Source organism: Boleophthalmus pectinirostris, unplaced genomic scaffold (assembly GCF_026225935.1).
Source record: "Boleophthalmus pectinirostris isolate CB_2022bp ecotype Guang Dong unplaced genomic scaffold, ASM2622593v1 HiC_scaffold_5, whole genome shotgun sequence".
In the NCBI taxonomy this organism is placed as follows: domain Eukaryota; kingdom Metazoa; phylum Chordata; class Actinopteri; order Gobiiformes; family Gobiidae; genus Boleophthalmus; species Boleophthalmus pectinirostris.
Genome location: NW_026571404.1, coordinates 6,309,286 through 6,333,637, shown reverse-complemented (window position 1 = coordinate 6,333,637; position 24,352 = coordinate 6,309,286). Strand labels below are relative to the sequence as shown.

The following is a 24,352-nucleotide window of genomic DNA, read 5'->3' as shown; positions in this document are numbered from 1 at the left end:
TGGGGGGACGTTCTCACCAGCCTTTAGTCAGTCGCGTCAGGCACAGACCAAATGCGGGGCCTTGTTTATTTCATTTTACCGATATTCTCGAAACAGCACATATTTTTTCAGTTTGTAATATCAATATAATCCTCATTTGCTCGCAGACGTTTACTATGAAATCGTATTTTAAATCATTTTTTCTTGTTCCCCATGTCCTATAGCATCTGTAACTGTTGATATGGGAAGAAATGTGAATTATTTCCTTACCTGCCATGAACATAATTTGTAAACAGCGCAATACAAGAAACTTAGAAAGCTACAGAATTTGTTCAAAAATCATTCAGAATCACTTTTAAGAAGAAAATGTCTCTGTTTTAGAAAAAAAAAAAAAAGATAAATAACAAAAAAATACCTCACTTATATTAACAATAACCCTTTAACAACAATAACTCTCAATAACAATATAAACATCTCAACGTTAGTTTGCTCAGTGATGCCTCATTATGAATTTTTTAGCAATGCACTACTGCTGTCCGATCCAGCATGTATTTCTTTTTTTTTTTTTATCCATGTCCGGCACAGAGAAGGAGCTCAGGAACTACGTCACATGCCCCACCACAAGTGTGCACAGTGCCCTAGTGCCCGTAAATTTAATGAAAGATAATGAAAACCTGGACATTTCCATCACTTTATAAAAAATGTGCCAGGACAGGACATGAAAAACGGACATGTCTGGGGAAAAAAACGAACATTTGGTCATTCTAGCGTTTTCAACTTTTCCACTCTGGAGGGTGGTTTCAGATTTTTGCGTTTTTAAGTCCCAAAAACGCCGTCACCGTCTAAACGAAAGGCACTTGCAATAAAATATTTTGTCGTGTTTACCCGCAAGCGTTCTCAACAAGCCCTAAAACATGAAATACAAACACCAAGGTGACAGAAACATGTTTATGCCCCAATAAAGACCAAATCTAACTTAAAGACACAACTTTTTAACAGCTTTTCTTCCAACAAATCCTCACATTTCTTCTTCACAAGTGCCTGTTATGAGCTGCCAAACTGTTCTGTTCCATTTGTGCTTGTTCTTGACTTGTTTCATCCGTTTCCGTGTTTTCACCGTGAGATACGAGCTGCAGTTCACAGGTTTTCATCGCTCCTCACTTCACATCAGCTGCAGCGTCTGAATCAATGGACCGTGTTTTACCTTCATGTCGTATGGATGTGGGCGTTAGGGAAGATGAAGCTAATCTTGTTCATTCTGACGCTCTCGCAGGTATAGACATTAGACATTTCAAAACGGTAGCTGCAGATTAAAGCGCTGTCAGGTTTAAAGCAAGTCATTTCAAATCCAATTCAGATCGAGGACAGGTAAAGCATGAAGGGCTATACTTTACACGCGAATACAGTGTCATCGGGAAATATGGAAGAAGATGGGACATACATCGTACAGCTCAAGTATAAAGGATTATTTCTACACTTCAGTGTGGGTGATACTCATACACTGTATAATAGAAGAGGATAAAGGGAGCGTGACTCAACCATAATGTTCGGTTGTAATCAAATGAAGCTCATTGAGGCCAGCGGTCACACAGGCAACTTGGACTCAAATGGGTCAGTCTGTATGAAATCAAACCATTTTCAAAGAATCTCCCGTATGAGCCGTCTCAGATTTGGCTGAAAAAAATAAAATAAAAAATTTGAAAATGATTAAATGAAAGAATCTAAAATTTTTGCTCAATCCCTTCAGTTGTTCCTGAGTTATGCCATCCGTCCATTTTCTTCCACTTATCCGGGGCCGAGGGGGCAGCAGTCTAAGCAGGGACTCCCAGACTTTCCTTCACCCCAGACACGTCCTCCAGCTCCTCCGGGGGGACCCCGAGGTGTTCCCAGGCCAGCCGAGAGACATAGTCCCTCCAGTGTGTCCTGGGTCTTCCCCGGGGCCTCCTCCCGGTGGGACATGTCCAGAACACCTCCCGAGGGAGGCGCCCAGGAGGCATCCGGAACAGATGCCCGAGCCTCAACTGGCTCCTCTCGACGTGGAGGAGCAGCAGCTCTCCTGAGTTATGATGCGTTGAAATTTTGGGGCCATGCTCACTGTTTTGGAAGCCTTAATTTATAAGCATGTTTGAGAGACCATAACTTCATAAAAAATAGATCTAGGAAGCAAAAAATTTGTATTATTGTAGATTCTTGGTCATAGATTCTGAATCTGTTGTCAAGTATTGGGTATCTTTATTAAGGGGGGTGCGGTGGGCCTCCGACATTTTAGATTTTTTTTGAAAACATGTAAACAAAGGCAGAACTGTGATGTCTAATCTGCAACCACAGACCAAATTTGGAAGTCGAGGGCGAAACCAAAGAGCCAGTCAATACTTAAATGATTATTTAAACAAGATAAAGGTGTTTTCTTTTTGTTGAAGAGATTCTGTGCCAGCGAAAGGCGAGAATGAGGACTGCGGCACGACAACTGTAGTCTTGCAAGGATTCACATGGTTCAGAGGGAAATAGTCAAGGCGGGGGGCAATTGTTGTCAAGGCGGCCGCCCTAAACTATAAAGCGCTGCCGGAAACACTGCCACCCCAATCACAGATAAGTTCGTGAATATTAAAGAGCCAAGCCTTCCATGTAGCTGCACATGTAGTGGAGAAATGTAAACACACACAAATTGTACAAACTTACTCATGCACAGCCGTGCACCGAACCAAACGTCCAGTACCGAAACAGTTTGGCACGAATACACGAACCGTTACACCTCTAATCATCAGCAGTAAAATGAAGACTGCAGACGTATGTGCTCTTTGGAATCATCATGAATTTGGCCCCTCATCTCTTCTAATCACATGTACCCAGTGCGTAATGATGAAAACTGAAGTATGGTTGTAATTGTTGATTAAGTCGAACATAACGATGACAATGGAGACGAAGAAAACTGGTCCATTTCATCATTTTTCTGAGATTTTGTCAGACTTCCTACAGAGCCCGCTGGTGCAGAAGTTGCCATTGCATGTTTCCAAAGGTCTTCCTGGTTTGTGACGTCATAAGCGAAAAAAAAAACAAACAATTTAATGGTTCAGTCCTGGTTTAGTCCCCACCCAGTTCTAGTTTAATCCATGTTAGTCCTCTAGTTTTATATCTGGTTTAGCTCTAGTCTGGGTTTAATACTTAATTTACTCCTTTTTTCTATCCATTTTTCACTTAGTCCCAGTTTAGTCCACATTAAGTCCTGATTTAGTTCTTCTTTAGTGCTGAAAGAGACTAAATATCCCAACGGGTTTCGGGTAAAGCTCTCAAAATGTTTCATATAACAGAAATCTGAAACACAATAGATAAAATTACTCAAATTAGTGAATGAAATAAAACTGTAGATCAGTGTACTTTTTTTTTTTCATCAAGAAACAGCTATAAAATGTAATAGCTCAAGTGAATTTAACATCAACCTTTTAAAAATACTGGTAAATGACAAAGGACGGGGCTGCTTCTATTCACTGCTGTAATAAATAATTCAAAATGGTTGCAGTTTCATGGGGGCTCCTGGTTTGATATTTTATTCAGAGTCAAAAGGCTAAGTCTGACTTGATAGGAGCTCGATTGTCTCGTGAGGAGCCGCAGGGACGAGGAAAAGTGAATGAAGAGGTCAAAGTTCACGCCTTTGAAGAAGTATTTTCAAATGAAGAGATCATTTTTCACTCTATTCATGGTTGAGTCTCTTCATCCTTTGACTAATGTATTTTCGAGATATAGATCCACATAGAACAGGGGTTTTTATATTAAATTGGGCCTAGTGTCGTGTATAAAATCGCTTCTGTTATTGAACATTCAATAGACGCATCACGAATCTCGGACTTCCGGTCGTTGTGCAATTCATACTGGGAAGGATTTTGAGAAAAAGGGAGCATCAAACCGCCATGTTTGATTTCCCAGTGGGATGCGTCTATTGATAAAGTCGATCTTTTCAAGTCTTTTCAAACATATCGCTTTTGTTTCTGGTTCTGATATTGTCATATTTTAGTTTTGGGATTCGGACATCGTTAATTGTGTGGTTGTTGGATCCTAACAGCGGAAAACGGCTCGAGAAATTTGTCTGCGAACTCCATAAATGCAAAAGGGAATCAGATGTGTGTGACTGTAAACCTCCGTTCAAACTGTTTTCCTTCCCAACGGAATTGAAAAATAGTGAAAGGTGAAGGCGATGGGCAGGATTGATCTACAAGAAGGACGAAAAAGGTCATCTCTGACTGACTAAGAAATCATCCCGAGTTTGCAGTGAACATTTTGTATGTGGAGCAACAACAAAGCGAGATCCCGTTTGTTAAGCAAGAAGTGCAGAAGACAAACAGACTGAGCTTCACTTTCTTGTTCTTGTAGTTTTACAGCAACATCACGTCTTGGTCTCTTTGCAGTGGAAGGTGTTTCTTGGCGAACAGCTGGTTACTTTTTCTTTGGCGTTGATCAGGATTTTGCTTTGTTGTCGCTCCACATACAAAATGCAAACTCGGGATGATTTAGGCAGTCAAAGGTTTCCTTTCTCGTCCTTCCCGTGGATCAATCCTGCCCATCTGCAGATCTAAATGGCATTGTTGTTTTTACTCTAACTTGTGTATTTAAGTAACATTTATTTGCTCAATTCAAGGAAATCGGTTTTGTGGTTTTACCAAGTAAGATGAACTTTCTCTCCAAGTAAAAGTTACTACATCTTTCAGATTCGAGGAACTGACTGATGAGTTGACACAACTTCACAACATGAGGTTTTTACACCATAGACCGGTTTTATATCCGACAATATTTTGCAGACTGGATCCTGGTTTAGACCTGGTTTAGTCCCGGTTTAGACCTGGTTTAGTCCTGGTTTAGACTTGGTTTATACCTGGTTTTAGACCTGTTTTTGACCCGTTTTTGACCTGGTTTAGACCCGGTTTAGACCTGGTGTAGTCCTGGTTTAGTCCTGGTTTAGTCCTGGTTTAGTCCTGGTTTAGACCTGGTTTTAGACCTGTTTTAGACCCATTGTAGACCTGTTTTTGACCCGTTTTAGACCTGTTCTTGACATGGTTTAGACCTGATTTATACCTGGTTTAGACCTGGTTTATACCTGGTTTAGACCTGGTTTAGACCTGTTTTAAAACCTGTTTTAGACCCAGTTTAACCAGGTTTTGACCTGGGTTGAGACTAAGTTTTGACCTGGTTTAGACTTGGTTTAGTTCTGGGGTTCTGTACATTACACTGAGGAGTTACTTGTACACTCAACTTCAGATTCACAGTCCAGTTTAGTCAGATTTTTTAAGGCCATCAGTTTCCTACATTTTTTCAAGCCTAAGGTCAGCCTATTAGATTTTACAGGGAAATGCCATACTACGGAACATTCCAGGCAAAGCAAAAACACCAGAAATAATATAAATATGATTATAAACAAGACAGTCCTACTACAAACGTGTCCTCTGCGTGTACAGTATCTGCAACATCAGGGAATCCGACCACAAGGACGAACAACTCAGCAGCATTAATAATAGATTTTTCAGAAATCCATTTTACACAAAGGATCTAAGGACTAATGCCTGAAAATCTGAGTGCAGAATTGTTCCAACTGTGACGTTTATTCAGGATCCGAGTTCAAAAGAAGGAAATTTTGGGAGGAAAATCACTTCTCTTGTGTTGGAACCTCTCAGCTAAACGTCGTCTGACCGCAAAGTGCTTCCCAGTTCACCTGGACTTACTGGACTTCCTCAAAAAAAAAAAAAAAAACTTAGGTGGCAGCTACTATTTTAGCCTGATTTAAACTGCTTCAGTCAGTCAGTACATTTGCAGCTGGAGTTATTGCGCCCTCTGCTGAAATTTTGGCAACACTATATAAAACTAATAATTAATGAACTCATAATTTGTTGGTTTGTTGATCATGTTTTGTAATAAAAATATGCATGCAACACAATTATATGAAAGAATAAAGATTTAAAATTATTCTTTTGCTTGTTTTTCTGTTTAAGAATGAGTCAGCTGCTCGTCTCCATGGAGATATTATTGTTGTGCCTTTAATGTTCCACAGTATCACATTAAACAGTCCAAGGAAAAGCTATTTTTGATAACAATAAATGTGAAATTGAATAAATTTAATGCCATACGGTGAAATATTCCAGGTAAAACAATAACATCTCTATGGAGAAAAGAAGGTTGTAAATTGAGACAAAATATTTGAAAATGTATGAAATTGTTTAGAAAATGTAAATGACGTGAAATGAAGTGCCACGTTGTGTTCTAGAGTTTCATCTTCGTGTTAAAGGTGAAATTTTTGGGACATTTATCTTTCAAATAGGGCTGGAAAAAATGTAATGTTAAATCAGAGGTTGTCACCAGGGGGCGCCAAAACTAAAACTAGGACTAAACCAGGACTAAACCAGGTCTAGACCAGCACTAAACCAGGAGTAAACCCAGAGTAAACCAGGACAAAACTAGAACTAAAACCAGAATTAAAACTAGGACTAAACCAGGACTAAACTAGGACTAAACCAGCACTAAAGCAGGATTAAATCAGGATTAAAACAGGACTAAAACCAGGACTAAACCAGAACTAAAATCAGGTTTAACCAGGTCTAAACCAGGAGTAAACCAAGACTAAAACCAGGACTAAAGCCAGGTCTAAACCGGGACTAAACCCAGGTTTAAACCAGGTCTAAACCAGGACTAAATCCAGGTTCAAACCAGGTCTAAACCAGGACTAAACCAGGTATAGACCAGCACTAAACCAGGAGTAAACCAGTACTAAAACTGGGACTAAACCAGAACTAAAACCAGAAGTAAAACTAGCTCTAAACTAGGACTAAAACTAGGTCTAAACCAGGACTAGACCAGAACTAAAACTAGGATTAAACCAGGACTAAACCAGGTCTATACCAGGACTAGACTAAACCAGCACTAAACCAGGTGTAAACCAGGACTAAAATCAGGACTAAACCAGAACTAAAACTAGGACTAAACCAGGTCTAGACCAGGACTAAATCAGGAGTAAACCAGGACTAAAATCAGGACTAAACCAGAACTAAAACTAGGACTAAACCAGGTCTAGACCAGGACTAAACTAGGAGTAAAGCAGGACTAAAATCAGGACTAAAACCAGGTCTAAACCAGGACTTAACCAGGTCTAAACCAGAACTAAAACCAGGACTAAAATTAGGACTAAACCAGGATTAAAACTAGGACTTAACCAGGTCTAAACCAGGACTAAAACAGGAGTAAAACAGGACTAAATTCATGACTAAAACCAGGTTTAAACCAGGACTAAACCAGAAATAAAACTAGGTCTAAACCAGGACTAAAACTAGGAGTAAACCAGGACTAAACCAAGTCTAGACCAGCACTAAACAGGAATAAACCAAAACTAACATCAGGACTAAACCAGGACTAAATCTAGGTCTAAACCAGGACTAAATTCAGGATTACAATCAGTTTGATTAATTTGAAGTTCAAATCAATTTATTTGGAAGAAAATCTGTTTGTGTTTTTCCACTTTCTTACATTTGAACTTGTGTTTCATTAATTTCATTAATTTACATTTAGATCATTTTTTTTTCCATCTTCATAAATTATCAGTCTGTTTAACAAGATGAAAAATCAAGTCTAGACTGTGCAAAAGCTGCTAAAAATGTATGAAAAATGTACAATATGAACTCCACATACAGTTTTATTTGTGATACTGAAGTGAACTTGTGCTGGTGGCTTTTTGAAAATACCCGTTTTATGTGTTTACTTACTAACACCGTGCTTTTAGAACTTTATGCCGGAGTGCTTTTAAGCTTTATGGATCAAATAACGTCCACATTTGTCCTCTGCCCCTTTTTGATAAACTGCACTCATAAACTCGAGTCGATGTTAAAGGAGTAAGCGTGAACTACTGTGTTAATACATGCACTTTTATACCCGCGGGCTGGACCGGTTTATGTTTAAGAGTTTGTGTTGGAGCGGAAACAGGAGCCAGCGCTGACACTTGGTGCTCTGCTGCCATCTGCTGGTCGTTTGAGGTCATCCTGTATCATGGAGCATTGGGTACAGAGCAGAACAGAATAAATAATATAAATAATAATATAATAAAGGCAAGGCAAATGTATTTGTACAGCACAATTTGTACACAAAGTAATTCAAAGTGTTTTGCAGAATAATAAATACGTTAAAATCATAATACAAACAAATCAAAACAAATAATCATAGAATTAAAAAGAGACATTAAATGAGAGAGAAGTCACACGCAGTTAAACAGAACTGTGTCATAGTAGAGTCTGTCTCACATGTTCAGACTTTTCCAGGTTTTAGATGCATAAACCTGAAACTCTGACTCCCCGTGTTTAGTCGTGACTCTGGGCACCAGCAGGAGGTTGGTCCCTGAGCTCCTCAGAGTGTGAGATGGTTCATGTGGCACTAACATGTCACAGATGGACTCTGGAAAGACTTGGGTCCCTGAGCCACAGGGGGCAGTGCAGAGACCTGAGCACAGGACGTATGTGCTCGGACTTCCTAGTTCGAGTCAGGACCCGTGTTCTGGATGTTCTGCAGCGTCTCACAGCTCGTTTGGAGAGACCAGTGAGCAGAACATTACAGTATCTAATCTACTGGAGACAAACGCATGGATAAGTTTCTCCAAGTCTGATTTAGACAATATACCTTTGATTTTTGCCATGTTTTTAGGTGTTAAAAGGCTGCAGATGATATTGATTCGATGTGGCTGTTAAAGTTCAAGTAAGAGTCCATTATTACCCCTAGATCAGGGGTCATCAAACTAAGGCCCTTAGACTGGCCCTCCAGCCCCTCTGCCCCTCACCACTTGAAATAATCCTCAAATGTTTTTATGGCCTATTTTTTTTTTTTTATTTTTTGGAAAATATTAACACGTCGCCATCTTGTATTTTATTGATTTTTTAAATTAAAAAAAATATATTTGTATTAAGTATTTATATTTATATTTAAGTTATTATATGATGTATTTACGTTTGCCACTGAATTTTCCTCACCTGACAAGCTCGAGATCAAACAGTGACAGTCAACGCACGCGCTCAAATCGAATGCAAATCTATTATTACGCCAGACTGTCAATGAAAATGTCTGTGTTGATAGAAGAATTTTAGAAGTAAAAACAACTTTACATTTGAAAGATTTATGTCTGAGCAGCAGCAGTGAGCTGTTCTTCCTGACAGAAAGTTTGGCAGCGGCGGACTGATATATGAGAAAATAGTCCCTCAACATGCGACGATTCATGCGATGCAAGGTTAGTTTATATTTCAAACATTATTCTATCAACACAGACATTTACATGGACAGTCTGGTGTAATAATAGATTTGTTTCAGGTGTTTTGTGGAGTGGGTAAGACTGTTTTTAGTGACAGGATAAACTATGGCCATTGACATGCACTAGTCTAACACCAGTGACCTCTGCAAATACAAGAACCGGATGGAATATTTTAAAAAGTGTCTCCACACGTGTCCAACACTCTGCCTCAGACTTTTGGAAACATTTATTATTATATTTATATACCACAGTTTTTGTGTTGGTTGTATCATTTTATTTTGTCGTATTTACCCGCCACACGTTAAAGACGGATCTGTGAAAATATTATCTGACATTAAACTGGTCCGTGGCTCAAAAAAGGTTGGGGACTGTTCTAAATTATTGTTTTTGTTTTTTTTTATTACAGCTCCATGATGATGTGACTGTCTGGACACTAAATTGCTCTAAATATACTTTACGTTTCCTTTTCACAGAACATGACAGAAAATGACCTGAGGAAGTTCAGCCCCATTCTTCAGCCGTGAGTTTGACTTTTTGTTTCACTATGAACTATTCAAAACTTTCAAACTGAACTTGCTCTGATATTCTTGAATTTCCTCAACAAAGTTTCTATTTATCATATTTGTTTTGCCTTTGAGTCTAAAATTTACAATAGTGAAAATAGCGAATCAATAAAACTTTGAACAACACTAATTTTGGCGATGATTTTATTCTCTTAAAATTCTTAGTTAGAGCTTTAGGTCTGTGTGCTGTTCTTTCTTGTGAATTTCAATTAAGAACAAAAACAATTAAAACATCGGAAAAACAGTTTGTTATTTAATTTTTCCATTTTAGTGTCAAACAAAAAAACAAGTTTCGATCTTTAGTTCCAATATTTAATTTAAAGTTTATTTCAAATAACACCGATCAAAAAACAGTCTCGGTGCCTGTTTCAATTTGGATATTTTATTCTCTGGTTTATTTGCCCCGGAAGTTCTGCTGCTGGTTTTAGACCTGGTTTAGTCCTGGTTTAGTCCTGGTTTAGACCTGGTTTAGACCTGGTTTAGTCCTGGTTTAGTCCTGGTTTAGACCTGGTTTTAGTCCTGGTTTAGTCCTGGTTTAGACCTAGTTTAGTCCTGATTTAGTCCTGGTTTAGACCTAGTTTAGTTCTGGTTTAGACCTGGTTTAATCCTGGTTTAGACCTGTTTTAGGCCTGGTTTAGACCTGGTTTAGGCCTGGTTTTGACCTGGTTTAGACCTGGTTTTAATCCTGGTTTAGTCCTGGTTTAGACCTAGTTTAGTCCTGGTTTAGACCTAGTTTAGTTCTGGTTTAGACTTGGTTTAATCCTGGTTTAGTCCTGATTTAGTCCTGGTTTAGTCCTGATTTAGTCCTGGTTTAGACCTGGTTTAGTTCTGGTTTAGAAGTATGACGTACGGGAGGAGGCACAGTGGTTTTAGACCTGGTTTAGTCCTGGTTTAGACCTGGTTTTGACCTGGTTTAGTCCTGATTTAGACCTGGTTTAGTTCTGGTTTAGTCCTGGTTTAGACCTGGTTTAGTCCTGGTTTTAGACCTGGTTTTAGTCCTGGTTTAGTCCTGGTTTAGATCCTGGTTTAGTTTAGACCTGGTTTAGTCCTGGTTTAGACCTGGTTTAGTCCTGGTTTAGACCTGGTTTAGTCCTGGTTTAGACCTGGTTTAATCCAGGTCCTTGTTTAAGTCGATGTAGAAATTATACACACTCCTCCTTTCAGCTATTCTCCAGATTCTTATAATCTAATGAAAATGATTTGTCGACTAATGCAAATTTTGACATCATAAACGTGACTAATCGAGCTGATGCATCATCCTGAAGAGCCGCGCTGGACCGAGGATGGACCGAGTTTTTTTGGTGATCCCCCTGTTTCACTTCACGTGTTTGGAGAAGCTGTTTTAAACTCTACCCAAAAATTCATGCACAGATTGAAGCACTTCCTCTTTTCAGTTTAAAAACCAGGCAATGCAGTTTTAAAGGTTTATATTATGTAATTTTCTAATACTTGTTACAATTTTTTTCTCATCAAAACACCTTATTATCATTGTGTAAATTACAATCACACACGTTTATGGGCTGCTGTATCGATATATCACCAGGAGTATTTTTTTGGTGTATTTTACTAAATTATTTTGTTACAGCTACAGTTTTGTTGCTTGTTTAGAGGAAGGAAACTCGTTTATGCACATTTGACATTTTCACTTTTACAGGTTTTGAGGATTAAAATGTTTGTGTTTCATATGAACTTTGCACAAGAAGTGGTTTAACGAAGACTTTTAGTATCACAGCCTTTATTTTTTATTGAATTGTACTGAAGGGCTCGACTGATATGGATTTTCTTACGGCTGATATGATAAAATGGGAGTTGAAGGTGCCGATATAAAAGCCGATATATTAATGATGTAAAAATTCACTGTATATCTTCAGCTGATTATAAAACTTAGGTCTGTCAGTTTATTTAGGCGACATTTATTGTTATTTTGCCTCTTTACGTCATATTTAAAGACACTACGTCGGCCTAATGGCATTTTTGCATGACGTTTTCACCACTAAAGAAAGCAAATAAACTACCTCTATCAGTCTACCGCGCCGTGGTAATTCATTACATGCGTAAATGCCGATCATGCACACCTCTTCACAGCTCATTTACATATCAGTGCAGGTCTAGTAACATGTACAGACATTATAGTCACTTTACACTAACCTCTAACCCTAATGTAAGAGAAAACAGACTGTTTATGTGTGGTGTTTTACAGTAGATAAGCTCTAATCAATGAGAAAGATCCAGAAGTAGCGCTAAAACCAACACATCTGCAACACTCACCGCTCACACAGGCCCCTCTCAGATCACAAGTCTGCATTAATAAGTTTGATTAAAAAAAGCTGTAGTTTTGTTGCTGAACTAAACTGTGCTGAAGTCAAATTTATTTATAGTCAGTGTGAGCATTTAAAGCAGTGTAAAAAAAAAAGTGTTTCTCACCTTCCACGGTGGTAGGTCTCTCACCCTCATTCAGCTCGGGTCGTCTACCAGAGGCCTGGGAGCCTTGAGAGTTCTGCGCAGTATCTTTGCTGTCCCCAGTACTGCACTTTTCTGGACTGAGATGTCCGTTGTTTTTCCCGGTATCTGTTGTAGCCACTCTTCCAGTTTGGGGGTTACAGCCCCGAGTGTCCGATCACCACAGGCACCACTGATGCCTTTACTTTCCAGGCTCTCTCCAGCTCCTCCTTGAGCCCCTGGTGTTTCTCTAGTTTCTCGTGTTCCTTTTTCCAACACCACTTGTAGAGTGAGTGTGAAAATAATTTATAATCACTCATGAAAGTCTATTTTCTTTTATGCAGTTATGCTGTAAGGGCAGCTCTAGTCATATGTGTATGGGTTGTTCCTTGTAGGACGCCTACTAGGAACAACCCATAGGGGAAAGAGTTAAACTCCATACACTTTCACGAGAATCATTTGAATTATTGCGGCCCTGGAATTGCCAATCTCTACTGAACCAAAGGTAAAAGAATCTGTTGACTTAAAAAGTACAACTTCCTTACATCACAATGTGGAACAGAACATTTTGAGCTTTGGAGATGTAGACAGACCGATAATAAAGGGTTACTTAAACACGTGTGAATGAAAAAACCCTCTGCACTGTCCGGTACAGCCCCTCATCCGTCAGTTTCAGGTAGAACTCTTCCCTTGGGACAAATGTGAAATGTGTTTTTGGAATGCCCCAAAAAACGAACACACGGCATCTCGTTTTCAAAAACACACAGACGACCTTTGAAACGGTCACACTTCTGAACTGCACCTCACATGGAAAAAACGTGGACAGTTACAAGTTCCCTTTAGCGGTTTCACAACGTTTTTCTCTGTGCAGCTATAGTTAATCTGTGGAGGTAACTGTTGTGGTAAACAGACACAGATATTTTTAGGTTTAGGTGAAACTGAGAGAGTGGGAGGCGTCCGAAAATAGCCAAAAACATAACAAGTCTTAAGCTGCACATGTCCTAAAACCACTTCCTGTCCAAACTTGGAACTTTCAGTATCACATTCACTTGTAAAAAGTAAAGAGGGGCAGTACTTAGTTACATTACAGTACTGTATTTTTCAGGTGATAAGTCGCTTCAGAATATAAGGCTAAGTTCAGACTGCAGCCTGAAGTGACCCAAATCCGATTTTTTGGCCCCTATGTGACCTGTGTCTGATCTTTTAAAACCGATACATATCTGATCTTTTGACATGTGGCTTCAGTGTGAACGGCCAAAGTGCATTCATCCACCTACACGTTATCAACAAGCCACAAACGTCACTATTCTGGGCTGAAGTAGGCGAAATTGTTAATGAACTCTGCGTCACAGAAGCGAAGCACATCACCACTCACCACTCTTGGCTCCGTCTCCACATCCACACGTTCCTTTCAACAGACGTCGCTGCCGCTGCCCCACAAAACACCACGACCAAAAACCTCGTCCTTCTCCTTCTCAATCTCCTCCTTAAAATAAGTAAGTTGTTCATGTTCTGGCTCCGGTACGAGAGGAACTTTAAAATCTCCAGGTGCTCGATGCTGCGTCCATGTTTGGACAACTTCTGTAAACACAGAGACGCTCACTGCGGTTGACGTCGTCGTCCAGGCTTTGTCCATCCATCCAGTGACTCCAGTTTACTGTACATGACTTAAACTTCGATACTGGACTGAACCAGGACTAAAACAGGACTAAACCAGGACTAAACCAGGACTAAACCAGGACTAAACCAGGACTAAACCAGGACTAAACCAGGACTCTAAACCAGGACTAAAACAGGACTAAACCAGGACTAAACCAGGTCTAAACCAGGACTGAACTGAGGACTAAACCAGGACTAAAATAGGTCTAAACCGGTCTCAGTCCTAGTCTCAGTCCCAGTTCTGGTCCTGGTCCAGGCCCGGTCTCAGTCCTAAACCAGGACTAAACCAGAACTGAACCAGGTCTAAACCAGGTCTAAACCAGGACTAAAACAGGACTAAACCAGGACTAAAACAGGACTAAACCAGGACTGAGACCTGATTCAGTCCTGTTGTAGTCCTGGTTCAGTCCCGTTTTAGTCCCGGTTTAGTCCTGTTTCAGTCCCGTTTTAGTCCTGGTTTAGTCCCGTTTCAGTCCCGTTTTAGTCTTGGTTCAGTCCTGTTGTAGTCCTGGTTCAGTCCTGTTTTAGTCCCGGTTTAGTCCTGTTTCAGTCCCGTTTCAGTCCTATTTTAGTCCTGGTTCAGTCGTGTTGTAGTCCTGGTTTAGTCCTGGTTTAGTCCTGGGTCAGTCCTGGTTCAGTCCTGGTTTAGTCCTGGTTTAGTCCTGGGTCAGTCCTGGTTCAGTCCTGGTTTAGTCCTGGTTCAGTCCTGGTTCAGTCCTGGTTTAGTCCTGTTTCAGTTGTTTCAGTCCGGCATCGCAGTTTAAGTCACGGAAACGAGAAACAGCCGTTTTTTCCGTTTTGTCATTTTTGTTTTTATTTTGAAAAACGAATGAACAAACAACACACAGATTTTTATACTTTAGTAGTTTAGTTTAGTAGTTTTTTACTCTATACTTTTGACTTTTTGTGGACTTTTTACTTTGAATTTAACTTACTTTTACGTCTAGTACAATTTGCGTCTCTACCCATTTGTGTTCTGAAATATGTCTGCATCTTTCTGAAACACAACCAGCCCGTTTAAGTTACTGAAACCAGCGTCTATGCAAAAAGCAGAAGTAGACTTTGTTTTTTTTTCTTTCAAACCCACCTCCCTCCAGTGACACACCAGACTCAAGGAGCAGCTATTTCCAAACCTTCTCTTCATTTGCCGCTTTACCCTCGCGCTGTCAGGACTAGAACGTACGAGGCGATGATCCAAAATGCAAACGCTCACTCACAAATTTAACATGGACACACTGAGTAAACTGACTGCTCCTGCCGCCGTCAAGTTCCGGTAAGAAAACGCTCCAAATGTTTAAAAGACGCGTAACTTTTCTTCGCCTGCTTGTTTCCTTCGTGGTGCTACTGCTTTGCTTTTGTGGTTTAGTGTTATCAATGTAGATTTGACGTCGCAACAATGCCAAAATTTAAGATATAAACACCTAAATCTATCAGAAAATGACTTAAAAGTACTGAAATTTTCTGTCCGTGCAGCAAAATAAATCTGCTTGACAAGTTATCTTAAAATAAACGACCTCTAGGCTAGAATTAAATCAGAAAACAAGACGAATAACCTGACGTAAGTTTTAAAATCTTGGCCACTTCAGAGAAATTTGCAGATTATTTCATTGTGTTTTATGGCTCACTTGAAAAACATGAGTTCTTTCTATGAGTGGGCTCGCCTCTCCACAGATCTAATTCAGTTTAGTGGCCAAATGTTTGTCTACATGCAAGATAGAGATAGAAGTTTAATGCCATACTCTTGGTAAAAAAAAAAAATTAAAATAGCAATATAAATAAATAAATTAATTAATTAATTAAATTACAAAAATAAAATTAAATTAAAATTAATTAAAAAATAAAATCAATAAATAAATAAATACATAAATAAATAAATACATACATAAAAACATAAATTAATTAAAATAAATGAAAATAAATAAATACATTTAAAAAATACATAAAGTTAAGCAGGCTGTTTTTAAAAATGAAAAAAAATAAATCAATATATTTTTCTTTTTTCTTTCAGTAAAACTATAGTTGAGCTGATTTGTGAAATTGTTTAATATTTATCTTCTAAAATGTAAAAAGTTTGAATGTGTGTAGAGTCCCTCAGTCGTCCAGGTAGAATCTATGACAAAGGAGAAATTGGAAACTGGAAAAACGTTTATCTAGAGAGGAAACGTTTCACAGCTCAGTCTTGGATGTGAAACTTTTTTGACGTAAATAAACGTTTTTTCAGTTGATAACCACAAAAAGTTTCAGGGGTACATTTCTGTTTTGCTTTTGAATCCGCTTTGTCAGTCCTATAAATTTCAACAAACGTAAACTGCAAAAACGTCTTTTATTGTAATTGCTTTGTATTTTTTAAAAACTTGAACAAGATCGGTGAATTTATTTTGAGTTAATTAAGCGATTGGTCTTAAAACTTACAGACGACAAGGGTGTTCGTGCTCGTCTCATTTGTTCTAGTGACTTTGAAAACGTCTCCGTGGAGGTTTTGCATTTTTATTTGAGCGTAAATTACCTAAAAAAAAAAAAATCCAGTATAACAGAAAATTTACAACCCAACTTTATTGGAGTTTAAATCTTTTGCAGGCAGCTTCAGAAAATTGTCCAGGACATAAAGAAGAATGACGGCAGCATATTGGACAAACTAAGAAGGTGAGTCAGTCATAACCAACTGTGATGTTTTGCTTTTGGTTTCTAGTCTGTTTAGTACAATGTGCACTCAACTTAGTACTGCATTTGTCGGACTATAAGTCGCACCAGCCAAAAAATGCTTAATGAAGAAGAAAAAACATGTATAAGTCACACAGGACTATAAGTCGCGCTTTTTGGGGGAAATTTATTTTAAAAAATTAGAGACCAGGAACTGAAATGTCATCTTGAAAGGAAAGTTTTAGCAATAACAATAGAACAGAGAATAGAATAGAGAATAGAGAAAAGGCTCTTAATGTAACATGAACAGTTCTTCAGATAATTATAACATAAACAACAGAACAGAACAAGTTTACCACTAAATTTAATCGCTAAATCCATTCAATTCTTCATCCTCGGTGTCACTTCTGAGCAACTCCGCGACCTCCGGAGGTAAACAGAGCGCCGCTTCCTCTTCTGTGTCGCCGTCGTCAGACTCGGCGTCAGTTCCAGTTAGAATTATTCCAGCATTTCTGAATCCCGACAGGATGGTTTCGGTGTCACTGAAGTCCAGGCTTTGTCCATCCATCCAGTGACTCCAGGAAAATTGCATGGTGCATCCTCCCGGTGACCGTGAAACTGTGTTCTTCATCCCCGCATTTTCACAAGTTTCTCGCTCACTCCAAACTTTCGTTCTGCTGCTCGATTACAGTTTTCGGCTGCATATTTCACTACTTCCCGCTGGACAGAGGCTCTTTCTGCAGGAGACATGCACAGTAGAGTGAAGTGACAGTGGTGACAGGAGGAACAGGAGCAGCAGATACTCACACACAAGACTAGAACCTCTCACCGCTTCACTGAAACATTTTATATATAAGTCGCACCGGAGAATAAGTCACCAAAAACACTCAAACCATGAAAAAAAAAGTGACTTATAGTTTAGTTTGTGAACTCAGACAAAAGTGACTTCAAAATATTACAAAAAATATAACATATAAATAGGAAAATGTAAGGAAAATTGCTGATTAAACGACTCCAAAATGCTCAGAATTCTACTTTTTGAACTCACTATTACCAGTGTTGGGAGTAACAGATTACATGTACCAGAGTTACGTAATCAGAGTACAAATTATGAGTAACTGTATTCAGTTACAGTTACTGTTTCAGTGAGTGGTAATTGGATTACAGTTACTTTGTTGAAATAAATGGATTCACACGGCAGGATTTTCCTGTTTTCACATTTGGGGCTATATCCCTTTTTTTTTTTTTTTTTTTCTCGGTAATTTCACTCATTGCCAGAAACTAAACCAGGTCTAAAACCAGGATCTAAACCAGGTCTAATCTAGGTCTAAACCAAGTCTAAACCAGGACTAAAACCAGGATTAAACCAGGTCTAAACCAGGACTAAACCAGGACTAAAACCAGGATTAAACCAGGTCTAAACCAGGTCTAAACCAGGTCTAAAACAGGATTTAACAGGACTAAACCAGGTCTAAAACAGGATTTAACAGGACTAAACCATGCTGTGCGGACGTGTCTCCTCCTCTTCTATCAATAATATTTTTAAAGACTAGGCCTTTTTATTTTCTTTTAACAGACAAAACATCTTATGTTACGATTTCCTCGCCTTTGCTTCTCTACAACAAATCAAGTAATCCAAAGTATTCAGATTACATTACTCACTTTCAGTAATTTAATGGATTCCGTTACAAACTACATTTTGGTTTATGTAATCTGTAATCTGTAGGGGATTACATTTTAAAAGTCACCTTCCCAACACTGATTATAACACATAAATTCTACTACTACTACGTTTTTACATATAAAACTAAGCAATATTTGATCTAAACTCACTCACATAAGCATGTTTAGGCCTCGATATCTCATCCACGTGTTTGTTCTGTGTATCAGATTTGACTTAATTTCAGTTCCTGTATTAATCTGTGCCGTGCTTGGACAGATTTCACTCAGAACGGAAACGTATTTTTACCGCACGATTGTTATATCATGATTTAGTGCCGTGGTTTCTTTATGCGCCTTTAAGAGATTAGGATCGTTTCATTTATTTATTTATCAGTTATCGATCTGGAAAGGCGTCTGTCAAAAGAAAAGTGACTGAAAGCAAAGAGAACTCAACAAACAACAAACTAATTGCCATTAAAGTGGAGTTTTCATCGACTTAAAGTGCCTATAACATCTTAAACTACTCATTTGAAACAGTTAAGGTCTTTATTTTTTACATTTCACATTATTCCACCCAGTTTGACCTTTTTTTTTGTTTCAAATTTGACTTCCCGGTTGGAAATTGTGACTCACGGTGGGTGATTACCAAGAAATAATGAAGTAGAATAGGTCAAAATTCATTTCAATTATATTATTAATATTAATTATATTATATTAGACAAATAAAATTCCAAGAAAACACATTTATTTTGTTGAAATCGTGTTTATCGTATCAGAGGAAAATAGTTTCTTGCCTAGAGTGACCAGACTTTTAAAATTCTAATCTGGGACACACCCAGTTTTGGATGTTTGATATATATAAAATTGTGAGAAGAGCGTGGAAAATTGTGCATTCTCGTGTCATAATTTGAGAGGCTTCTGTCGCTGCATTTTTTTTTTTGCTTTATGATCATTTGCAAACACGGTTTTCTGTATTTTGGAAAAAAAATATGAGAATTTATGCTCCTCTTCACTGTTGGTAGGGATCAGATTGGTCAAGAATTGTGATAGTTCTGTTTTAGTCCTGGTTAAGACCTGATTTAGTCTTGATTTAGTCCTGGTTTAGGCCTGGTTTAGACCGGATTTCGACCTGATTTAGTCCTGGTTTAGGCCTGGTTACTTGGGATGTAACAATAACGTGACAATAACACGGATTTAACACGGATTTTGGGGGAAAAAAATGACAATTTATGCTCCTGTTTACTGTTGGCGAGGATCAGATTTGTCAAAAATTGTAATAGTCCTCTTTTAGTCCTGGCTTAGACCTGGTTTAGTCCTGATTTAGTCCTGTTTTAGTCTTGATTTAGACCTGATTTAGTCCTGTTTTAGTCTTGATTTAGACCTGATTTAGTCCTGTTTTAGTTCTGATTTAATCCTGGTTAGTAGGGATGTAACAATAACCGAAATATCGTGATATCGTATCGTCAAAAGTCTCACAATAATATCGTGGACCATCACAATAATATCGAATTACAAGTTCCTTTGCTTAAATTTATGGTTTTACAGTAGCAACATCTTATAAATATCGGAAACTACATTTCCCATGATTCATTTCAGCGCAGACAACATGAAGAAATATGTTTTTTACTTGAATTCTTGGGATTATAACAGTAATAATTCACACCAAAGTCTTATCAAGGTATTTTAAAAGCAGAAACGTGTCCAAAATATCTCCAAAATATCGCAATAAATATCATACCGAGAGATTTGGATATCGTTGCATCCTTACTGGTTACGTCAAATTGGTCAAAAATAGGGACACCTGGGACATTTCTTGCATAAAAATGGGACAAATCAGTGGTTTTGGATAAATCTGCAGGGACAGGGGACACTGGGCTCGATACTGGGACTGTCCCGGGTAAATTGGGAAGTCTGGTCACCCAAAATGAGACCAAACATTTGGACAGAACCCTCCGTAGCATGAAATTTTCTTCACAAAGTGCATCTTGATTGGTGTAAAACTATCATTTATAATCAGAACAGGTATTATCCCACCAAATGAAGTCAAAATTAGAGAATCAAAACCTTCATTTGCACTTTAAAACCTCCTCCAAATCCTAATCCTGACCAAATTTTCCTCAAGAAACACTGCCACTATTGACTACCCAGTGTTGGGAAGGTGACTTTTAAAATGTATTCCCCTACAGATTACAGATTACATACCCCAAAATGTAGTTTGTAACGTAATCCATTAAATTACTTAAAGTGAGTAACGTAATCTGAATACTTTGGATTACTTAATTTGCTGTAAAGAAGCAAAGACGAGGAAATCTTCACATAAATCTGCTAAACAGACAATAAAAAAGCCCAGTCTTACTTAACTGTATTAAAAATATTATTGATAGAAGAAGAGGAGACATGGTCCACGCAGCATCGTTTAGTCCTGTTATATCCTGTTTTAGACCTGGTTTAGTCTTGGTTTAGTTCTGGTTTAGTCCTGGTTTAGTCCTGGTTTAGACCTGGTTTTAGATGTGGTTTAGACTTGGTTTAGACCTTGTTTAGACCTGATTTAGACCTGGTTTTAGTCCTGCTTTCGTCCTGCTTTTGTCCTGGTTTAGTCCTGGTTTAGGCCTAGTTTAGACCAGGTTTCAGACCTGGTTTCAGACCTGGTTTCAGACCTGGTTTCAGACCTGGTTTAGTGTCCGGCAATGAGTGGAATTACCGAAAGAAAAAAAAAAAAAAAAAAGGAATACCCCAAAATGTGAAAACAGGAAAATATCGCCGTGTAATCCATTTATTTCAAAAAAGTAACTGTAATCCAATTACCACTCACTGAAACAGTAACTGTAACTGAATACAGTTACTCATAATTTGTACTCTGATTACATAACTCCGGTACATGTAATCTGTTACTCCCAACACTGTGACTACCTCACGATTCAACTCACTATTCGATTTTATCACGATATGGCGACATGATATTCTGTGATTTTTTATTTTTTAAGAACCAAACACATTTTATTAGCAGTATTTCTTTGTTAAACCATTACTAATTAAGATAAAACGCTTCTGTTTTAATCATCAAAACAGCAAATGTGTTTACATTATTACATTAACCAGTTTCTTTCCACTAAAAACACAAAAAATGTCAATATTTCTACGTTTTTGCACAAAGAATTACTGCAATTTGTCAACTCGAAAATAAGTCAGTTGCGATAAGATTGAAAAAACATCAGATTATTAAAAGTTAGTCTACGAATTTCGCTAAAACTAAAACAATTTCACGAATAACTGCTGATCTGACCCGATACGAGGCTCACACATGTCCAGCACTGCACCGCAAGCCTTCTATATTTTACTCATCGGCTAAATTTGCATCATTTCTTCAGAGTTTGAGCCCAATTCCTCTTTCACAATTGTCGGAATAAGATATTAAAAATATCTTGTGCAGACAGCTGCGCTCTCACTTTCTTTTCTTTTGAAATAACTCATTTCTGACATCCAGCACATCCACGGGTTTCAGAATGATGAGGACTGTTGCTATATCAATTAAAGAAATCTAAATATAATAATGTATTTTCTGAGTGATCAACAGTTCTTAAAATGGTGCCTGTAAAGTAAAAGTTGGCAAGGGAAGTTTATTTGTACAGCACAATTCATACACGAAATAATTCAAAGTGCTTTACAGAATAAGAAATATATTAAAAACACAATATGAACAAATCAAAACATAAAAAATCATCATAAATTAATAAAAAGCGAGACATTAAATGAGACAGAAGAGTGCGGGATGAAAACCTTTCAGTCATACGCAGCTAAACAGAACAGTTTTGAGTCTGGATTTAAACAGAATCAGAGTCGAGTTTGTCTCACATGTTCAGACTGTTCCAGGTTTTAGCTGCGTGAATCTGAAACTCTGACTCCTCATGTTTAGTTCTGACTCTGGGCTCCAGCAGGAGGCCGGTCCCTGAGCTCCTCAAGGTGTCTTCAGGTCGACAGAGAACAGTGCCGGTGCCAAAACCTGGTAAAACTTGTTTTTTCTAAGCGAACTGTGACGACGCAGAAGACGTCAGCACGTTTATCCGGGTCACACGCGGTAAAATAAACAAACAAATGTCGCCGTGTGTAACTAGGAATAACGGACCAGACACAGGCAGCTCCCAAAAGTAATAATGTGGGTAACTTTTATTTCCCGACTGTCCTCAGAAGAGAGCAGCATTAATTTTGGTTTGATTTGGCTTTTTTTGGAAGATGACTTAAATGGTTAACGACTGTCAGGATTCACAATATCTGGCTTTTTTTTTTGTCTTTGTTCCAACAAAAATGTGATCGCTCAACAATAAAATAAAACACTAAATAAAAGACAACAGTAGTGGGCTTATCCTACAATAAACCAAGAATAAACACCACTTAGTATCCATTTCAATTGGCAAGTACACAAAATAAAATTACATTAGTTCTTTAACACTGTGTAACGGTCAACTTGAACTCACTCACAAAATGGCTGACAGTCTGCCCAGACCAACCCAGCACTCTGAAGGATGTGGACACTGCTCTCTCCCCTCTAAATTTACAAAACATAAAACATTTGGTCTCACATAAAAGAATACATAAACAGTTCTTTACATTACATGTGATTCATATTTAACACTCACGCCTTCATGCAGATCAACTTTTCCCCTACGTGAGCAACTCAGCAGGATCACACTTTTCAGGACAGCAAGTCAATTCTACATCAATCTTCAATTCTACGAATCAATACAACAACAATCTTGAGATATGAGGCTCATTAAAGCCTTGTCTAACAATATCTAAGATTATTTCCCTGTTTCGCAGTCATTTAAACGTTCATTTTTACTAATACACACCGTTTTATGTCAGTCTCTTGTTGAGGCGCTCAGCCTGTTGTGCAGTGATGACATCACACGCGCTTCTTCTAACAACCACCCAATCACCCAGCCTGACCACACTACCCCCTACCGGTTACACAGAGAATTGCAGCCATTTCTAAAAACAGTATTTTATAGTCCACCTGGCTACACAAAACAAAGAGCAATTGAAACTATCACGTATGAAATTAAAAGTTTTAAGTCTACAAAAACTATTACGTATCGTGTTCGCCTGATAAGTTTACATCTTTGGATTGGTCGTCGCTGTCGTCTTCTCCACAGCAGATCAATGTTGTGGCAGAGCTCAGTGCACATAAATAATGATCTGTATAAGTATAAACGCTCACTGGTGTCGATGATGCGATCCATGACTGTTATTTTCCTTCCTGTGACATCCGTTTTGCAGTGTATGGCCTTGTTTTTATTTGGTGATAAATCCACACCGTCTGTCAGTGACGCGTCACGGGTTCACGTAAATGGTTTGAACGTGGGTTGTTCGCCGGTGAGCCATTTGTTTCTCAGTGTAACTTGTGCGGGAACCAGCACCGGCACCGTTCTGACCGACCCGAAAACAGCTTCAGAGTGTGAGATGGTTCATGTGGCACTAACACGTCACAGATGGACTTTGGTGCTCGGCCACGGAGAGACTTTTGTAGAAGCTTTAAAGTCTCTGAGGCACAGGGGGCAGTGCAGAGACCTGAGCACAGGACGCATGTGCTCGTACTTTCTGGTTTGAGTCAGGACCCGAGCTGCAGCGTTCTGGATGTTCTGCAGCGTCTCACAGCTCGTTTGGAGAGACCAGTGAGCAGAACATTACAGTATCTAACCTACTGGAGACAAACACATGGATACCTCTCTCCAAGTGTCTGATTTTGACAGTAAACCTTTGATTTTGGCAATATTTTTTAGGTGCTAAAAGGCTGCAGATGTTATTGACTTGATGTGGCTGTTAAAGTTCAAGTCTGAGTCCATTATTACCCTTTATTATTATTCAAAGTCCCCATTTTAGACCTGGTTTAAGACCTGGTTTAGACCTGCTTTCGTCCCAGTTCAGATTTTCACTGCAAACACCATAAAAGGTTCATATTTTGCAATTTTCTGATCTATGTTATAAAGTTATTTCCTCATCAAAAACACAACTCCAGGTTTGTTTTTGAGGAGGTAACAACATTCTGACATTTCTTAAAGCTTAAAGAGTCAAGTTTGCATAATATTGGACCTTTAAAAGACTTTTGATCAGAGCTATTTAACACAAAAACATAACATTTCTTCCTCGTAAG

The 24,352-nt window shown here is 38.5% G+C and overlaps 1 protein-coding gene across 3 annotated transcripts in view; it reads left to right on the top strand.

Moving 5' to 3' along the window:
* The window catches only part of blnk (B cell linker), a 288,551-nt gene that overhangs the window by 21,606 nt on the left and 242,593 nt on the right, over positions 1-24,352 (top strand). For 2 of the 3 annotated variants that reach the window (XR_008633362.1, XM_055162840.1), the window contains exons 3-4: positions 9,715-9,761; positions 16,480-16,545. Coding sequence is in view for 2 of the 3 variants with exons in the window: in XM_055162840.1 (XP_055018815.1) it covers positions 9,715-9,761; positions 16,480-16,545 (113 nt within the window). In the remaining variant the exon portion in view is untranslated. Of the gene's footprint in view, positions 1-9,714; positions 9,762-14,987; positions 15,176-16,479; positions 16,546-24,352 lie in introns of those variants that run through there. The other variant, XM_055162841.1, reaches the window with a different exon arrangement.